The 6,536-nt window shown below is 17.9% G+C and overlaps 1 protein-coding gene across 1 annotated transcript, besides 21 other annotated features; it reads right to left on the bottom strand.

Moving 5' to 3' along the window:
- Nucleotides 1–31: part of a sequence feature (AT_rich) that runs on past the window's edge.
- Nucleotides 32–197: 166 nt separating this feature from the next.
- Nucleotides 198–358: a sequence feature (AT_rich).
- Nucleotides 359–462: 104 nt separating this feature from the next.
- Nucleotides 463–539: a sequence feature (AT_rich).
- Nucleotides 540–714: a microsatellite.
- A 4-nt stretch (nucleotides 715–718) lies between these two features.
- Nucleotides 719–739: a sequence feature (AT_rich).
- Nucleotides 740–754: 15 nt separating this feature from the next.
- Nucleotides 755–1,044: a sequence feature (AT_rich).
- Nucleotides 1,045–1,085: 41 nt separating this feature from the next.
- Nucleotides 1,086–1,313: a sequence feature (AT_rich).
- A 105-nt stretch (nucleotides 1,314–1,418) lies between these two features.
- Nucleotides 1,419–1,693: a sequence feature (AT_rich).
- Nucleotides 1,694–1,722: 29 nt separating this feature from the next.
- Nucleotides 1,723–1,855: a sequence feature (AT_rich).
- A 122-nt stretch (nucleotides 1,856–1,977) lies between these two features.
- Nucleotides 1,978–2,101: a sequence feature (AT_rich).
- A 34-nt stretch (nucleotides 2,102–2,135) lies between these two features.
- Nucleotides 2,136–2,334: a sequence feature (AT_rich).
- A 24-nt stretch (nucleotides 2,335–2,358) lies between these two features.
- Nucleotides 2,359–2,642: a sequence feature (AT_rich).
- Nucleotides 2,643–2,668: 26 nt separating this feature from the next.
- Nucleotides 2,669–2,696: a sequence feature (AT_rich).
- Nucleotides 2,697–2,727: 31 nt separating this feature from the next.
- Nucleotides 2,728–2,983: a sequence feature (AT_rich).
- A 100-nt stretch (nucleotides 2,984–3,083) lies between these two features.
- Nucleotides 3,084–3,368: a sequence feature (AT_rich).
- A 24-nt stretch (nucleotides 3,369–3,392) lies between these two features.
- Nucleotides 3,393–3,476: a microsatellite.
- A 4-nt stretch (nucleotides 3,477–3,480) lies between these two features.
- Nucleotides 3,481–3,728: a sequence feature (AT_rich).
- A 137-nt stretch (nucleotides 3,729–3,865) lies between these two features.
- Nucleotides 3,866–3,895: a sequence feature (AT_rich).
- A 52-nt stretch (nucleotides 3,896–3,947) lies between these two features.
- Nucleotides 3,948–4,016: a sequence feature (AT_rich).
- Nucleotides 4,017–4,032: 16 nt separating this feature from the next.
- CMU_021900 (ABC-2 type transporter family protein) lies at nucleotides 4,033–5,970 on the bottom strand (the record flags this gene model as incomplete). Its single annotated transcript, XM_002142739.1, has 1 exon — nucleotides 4,033–5,970. The coding sequence occupies one exon, from the start codon at nucleotides 5,968–5,970 to the stop codon at nucleotides 4,033–4,035; it is 1,938 nt and encodes a 645-aa protein (XP_002142775.1).
- Nucleotides 4,050–4,078: a sequence feature (AT_rich).
- Nucleotides 5,971–6,456: 486 nt separating the features above from the next.
- Nucleotides 6,457–6,536: part of a sequence feature (AT_rich) that runs on past the window's edge.

Here is a 6,536-nt window from a genome sequence, read left to right as displayed (position 1 = left end):
AAACCAATTTTAATTATTAATAAAAATTTTAGTTGAAAAAAAAAAGAAAGCTTCTATATATAAAATTGAATATAATCATAAGTATTTAAAAGATGTAATCAAAATTTTTATGTAATAATCTTCTATTATCCATTAGATTTCCAAAACTATTAGTAGTTAGTAACAACTTAATATATTGAATATGATTATGGTAAAACTTAAATTTCAATATTATATATTGTGATATTTATCTTAAACTTCTAAAATAATATTGTTTTTAATTTTTATCACAAAACTATAATTATAAAATTTCCAAATTTTATAAATAAAAGTTTACTGAAAATAATGTTTAGATATATTTATATTTTAATATTTATTTGTATTTGTATAATACCTTAATTCTTATATTTGGAATCATTAAAATATTGATCAAATTTAGTTATCCATTAGTATGTTATCTAATTTCAAAATTATCCATTTGAGTAATTAAATTTTAACTATTCAAAAATAAACTAATCATTAATATATAAAATTGTAATTCTCTTTTTTAAAATAAATATTTTTAATAAATTTCATTAAACCAAATAATATAAAATAATATTATTAATTTGATTATCTTAATTAAATTAATATAAATATCCATAAAATTAATTATAATTTATTTTCCTAAATTTATTTAGAAATATTGTATTAATATTATTTACTAATATATAATTATATTTATTATTATATATTTTTCTTTAATTATTAAATATAATAACACTTTCTTCTTTTCTTAAATTAAAATATTTTATATTTAAAACAATTACTAAAATTTTTTTTATAAAGTGATCTTTTTGTTACTACCCAATAATAAAAAAAATAATTTAATATCAAATATTATTTATAAAGTTCAATATATTTATCCAATATCTCCTTTTTTAAATATTACTAAAACTAAAAAAATAAAATTTAAATTTATATTGTCAATGATCCATAATAATTTCTCTTTATTTTTAGAAATTTATATTTCTAAATGAAAAAAAATCTGTACCTATAAAAAATATAATATTTAAATAATTTATAGTTGAATATTACGAGATCATATCCCAAATAATGGCTATTTCATTTATAATAAAAATGATATATTATTTATATTTGTTAGTTTTCAAATGTTGAAATATATTTTAAAATTTTTAACAAAGTATTAAATTAAATAATTTAATTTATTCCACCAATATATATATCCAATAAAAAATATGAATTTTTTTGTTCTTTAATTTATTTAAAACCTTTTTAAAATAGTATTATATATAATACTATTTAATAATCAATTGAAAATATTTAAATTAATTGATCAACTTTTTGAAATAACCATAATGAATATATGACAATATAAATAATAATCTAGTATTAGCTTTAACCAAAATAAATTAGTAGATTTTAAGATAAATCTATAGAAAAAAAAAAAAAAAAGTAATTTTTAATCTTTTTTGTTTTTTGCTTTATTTTGATTTTATATGAAATCTTTATTAAATTTATCTAAATTATAAACTTGTAATTATAAATATTAAAAGTTCATTTTATATAAATACTATTAATCTTTTAATAATATATTAAACAATTTTTTTTTCTCTTTATTTAATCAAATATAACCCTATATTATTAAAAATATATACTATGTCTTAATATTCAAGTAATATATTTAATCACATAAATTTATATTAATATAAATCTCCCAAAATTTCGTATGAATGTAAATTGTATTAAATATTTTTAATATTATTTTTATTTTGTATATATATAAACTTTTTCTTAAATATATTTTCAATTCCTTAATAATCAAAAAAGACAAGTATTTATATCTTTATATAAATTTTATTTTTATTGTAAATATGATAAAGTGAGTTCATATATAGATAAAATTGTGATTTTGTTGTATCTAGGTATTAAATCTAAAAATAATAGTAGTATTGAATAGATAACTGATTTTCTAATCTATAAAAAAGAAAAAGAATCTATAAATATATTTAAATATCTAATAACTACTTCAATTAATTATTATTCCAATATCTTATTAAAATTTTTATAAATTAAATGTCCTTTATTCAAATACTTTTAATTATATAAGTAATATTATATTCGGTACCTTCTTTATAGTATTATTAGATTAGATCTAATAATTAAATATATAAAGATATTTTTAGATTTCTTAAGAAATAATATAAAAATTAATTTATATAGTTTGAATTATTCTAACTAATATAATAATAATATTAAGGTTTTTAGATATACAATTAAGATTAAAAATTCATTTATCTAATATAATAGCTAATCTTTTTTTTTTATTCTTAACTAATTATATGAAATATAATACTGAAAAGAATATCTCTAAAGATGTATTATAGAATTTATTTTTATTTTCATTTTATTAAAAATTACTTAAAACTTTATTTAAATTTTTAAAATAAATTTATTATATTAAACTTTTTTTAATAATATTAAATCCTAAAGATATAATTTAATATTTTAAATTTTTTTCTAAATTATTAGTTTTAAAAGAATGTATAAGTATTTTTTATTTATAAGAATATGAAATTTTAGAAATTATATTTACTTATTTTATTAAAAAAAATAAAAACTAATAAATAGTACTTAATATAATTATCTATGTATTATAAATTCTTTGTAAGATATTTTAATGATTCTGTTAATTTTTGTAAATATTAAATATATTTCATATTCTCTGTTAATAATGAGCATAAGTACTAATTTTATCTAATATATTTTGTATTCTTAAAAATATATTTAATATTATTTAAAATAGATATCTTATAAAATATAAAATAAATTCAATGAGTAGATACCATTGTATATATTTTGTACCTATATATCAAATGTTTTTCTATTGAAAATATATATATAAAAGAAAATAAAAAGAACCTATTATTAAATAAAATTTAATTAATTGAAATACAAAATATATTTAGCTAATCATAATAAAATATTCTTTTATTATTTATTTCACCATCAAATTATAATACTGTATCTTATGCATTATACTTTTTTATATCCTTTAAAAAAAAATAAAATAGAAATTCCTTTTTTTTTGTAGTAGATATTAGTATATTTTTAATATTTAATATTATTAAAATCTGAATAATCTATTATCAATTATACATAAATTATTATTTTTTATGATTAATTATATTACTAATAGATTTTTAAAATATTTTATATTAAAGAAATAAGGATAATATAATATATATAAAAGAGATTAGAATTTTTTATTTGAGAATTTTTTTATTTAATAATAATATTTAATTTACATTACTTATTCTTAGAAATATACAATATTTATAGCTTTTAATATAGATCTTATTTAAATTAATATAAACATTTATTATTAACTGAGTTGTATTAGTGATATTTTCTAATATAAAGGTAAAATATTCTATAATATTATAATAGAAGTTAATTAAAATATAAATATAATATATGAGATAAAATAATTATAAATTGATTAAATTTTACATTAGAAAATATTTATATTATTGGTAATTTGTAACTATAATTATATATTTATTAGTTATTAATAATGTTGAAAAAAAATACAAATATCCCTTTTTAATGTTTTTAATTATATACTATAATTGATTTATAAAAATTTATTTATAAGAAAAAAAAACAAGATATATTGAAAGTAAAAATAAAGTGAATATTAAAAGTAATTATAATATCTAATTAAATAAAATATTTAGTTAAAATATCATTAGTTTAAAGTAGTAATACTTTAGTTAATTGCATCATGTCTCATTTAGATAAAAAGTAATGAATTGACTTATAATATTTTTGATAGATTAAAAGCCAATTATATGATTATATCTATACTTTATCATATAATAGCTTATTAAAATAATAAAATTATACATTAATAGAGAAATAAGAAATATATCAATTTAGTTGTTGATAAATCCTTAGACATATTGTATTAAACATATATAATGTTTTATATTTGAAATATTTCTAAACTAATTAATATATATTACATAAATATTCTAAAACCTAAGAAATTTATTCTAAACCAACACTTTTATATATATTACTAAATATAATAAATGCTAAGAAACGATAGGCAAATCCTAATCCAATAATAATTCCTATATTAGTACCTATTGAAGTATCAGATATTGATAATTGATAAAGTATTTCGTTTGTAGTTAATGGTCCCCATTGATTATTTGGTGGAAAACTATTTAATAAAAGTGCAACATATCCAAATTTTACAAATGATAAATATTGGAACCAAGATATCCATACTGAAATTCTATTAGTAGTTAAATAAAATCCACTAACAACCATCATCAAAACCATAATAATTGGGGCAATTCCTTGAGCTAATTCTAAGGATGTAGTTAGAGAACTAATAAAATAGCTAATTCCAATAGATGCCCATATAATACATTGTACAATCACCTGGTATACAAAAAATTGTTGCACCATTGTCCAATTATTATATGAGACATTACCTGCACCAGTCATAAAAAAATAAATAACACTAAAAAATAGTGGAGGAATGAAATAAAAGATGAAATCTCCAAGTTCCTTTGCAATCATAAATTCCATTGTACCATAAAGTCCATTTGCTCTTTCTCTATTAAATATTATTCTATATTTTGAAATAGATTCTAAACACATAAGAGAATTAAAAGATGAAAATGATAAGATAAAAAATAATGCACCAACAATATTATATACATTAGTTATTGCATGTATTGATGAATCACCATAAACGGGAAGTTGAAAAAAAATTCCACCCACAATAAGTGCAGTTATAATATTGATACAACTATTCAAAGTAAATGATCCTAAGAAATTTCTTGAATGATTTATAAAAGTTCTTTTAAATATAATTGATAAAACATAAAAAGGTCTTAATAGATTATTAAAAAATCCTTTAGTATGTTTATTAAATATTAAAGCAGGTTTCCATGGTTGAAGTTGAGAATTTATTTGCCAATCAATGTTACTTAAGACTTTATTAGAATATTCAGAAGATGAAAACTTTTTTGAGAGTATTCTAAGATTTTCATAAGTTATAAAATCATTACGAGTATTTGAAAAGTGTCTATTTACTGTAGATTTAGGAACAAGTAGATCCAAAAAGTAATCTGAAGGATTATAATTTTGTGGCACAGTATAATTATTTATTTCAAAAAAATCAATACAATCTTTTACAGATCCATAAAATATTGATTCACCTTTGGAAAGTAGTAATATTTCATTAAATGATTGGAAAATTTGAGAACGTGGTTGATGAACACTGCATACAATTGTACGTCCTGATTTAGCTAATTTTAATAATAATTGTAGAATTTGAAGTGAAAGGAAGGCATCAAGACCACTAGTTGGTTCATCTATAAATAATAGATATGGATCACTTATTAATTCAATAGCTAATGCAACTCTTCTTCTTTCTCCACCTGATAATGATTTTATTTCATTATCTCCTACAATTTTATTCCTACAATGTGACAAACCAAGATCTGATATAATTAAATTGATTCTTTCATGTCTTTCATGGGCTGTACAATTTGGTAGTCTGAGTTGAGCAGATAAATTCAATGTCTCTTGCACCGTTAAATATGGTAACATTACTTCATTCTGCATAACAAAATTACTACAACTACGTAATTCACTATTAGTTACTTTCTTCCCATTAATATATATTTGACCACCAATTAATCTTTGACCCTTAGATTTGATTCTCCCCGCTAAAATATTTAATAATGATGTTTTACCACTTCCACTAGGTCCAAGTATAGCAACAACCTTACCAGGTTCTGCCACAAAGTTAATATCATTTAAAATGTGTGTTATCTTTTGAACATATATCCCATTTCTTATTGTGTAAGATATATTCTTAGCTCCTAGATATATACCGTTATTCAATTTTTCTTGAAATATACTATTTCTTTGGGTCTTCGATTCATATTCTCCAGATACCATCATTTTACTAAAATTATAAACAGTAATGAATTAATAGTACATATAAATATAATAGTAATATATCAAATTGTATAAAATGGTTGTATACTGCCCTTTTTTTAGCCTAAAATTTACCAAATATTTAACAAAATGACTAACCTTAATCTCACGCTTAGTTTTTACCGCCATAAATTAGCGGGTATCCGTCTCACGGGATTGTTATTCGATATAGTATAAGACAACCTTAGGAAATTTCAATACAGATTTGTTATACACTATGACAATTAATACAATTGAAGGGATAAAAGTAATAGAAATTTTGATATAAATAGATAATATATAGATCCTATTCACTATCTTAATAGAACCCTAAAGTATATTTGAGGTATACTTTACTGTTTATATAATAATAGATTATATTAGGAGTCTATTTATTAAGAATGAATTTGTATATAACTAATAGTTAAATATCTTATAATAAGTTTGTAATACTAACTTTAGATTATTCACTAATAATAAATTTATTAATATAAGATTCTAAAATATTATTTATTGTATCTAGTAATTAATTAGAATTAAATACAATATAT

The sequence above is a fragment of the Cryptosporidium muris genome, genomic scaffold (genome assembly GCF_000006515.1).
Source record: "Cryptosporidium muris RN66 scf_1106632373455 genomic scaffold, whole genome shotgun sequence".
Lineage (NCBI taxonomy): Eukaryota > Apicomplexa > Conoidasida > Eucoccidiorida > Cryptosporidiidae > Cryptosporidium > Cryptosporidium muris.
Note: the sequence above shows the minus strand (reverse complement) of the source record. Positions and strands in the feature narration are given on the sequence as shown.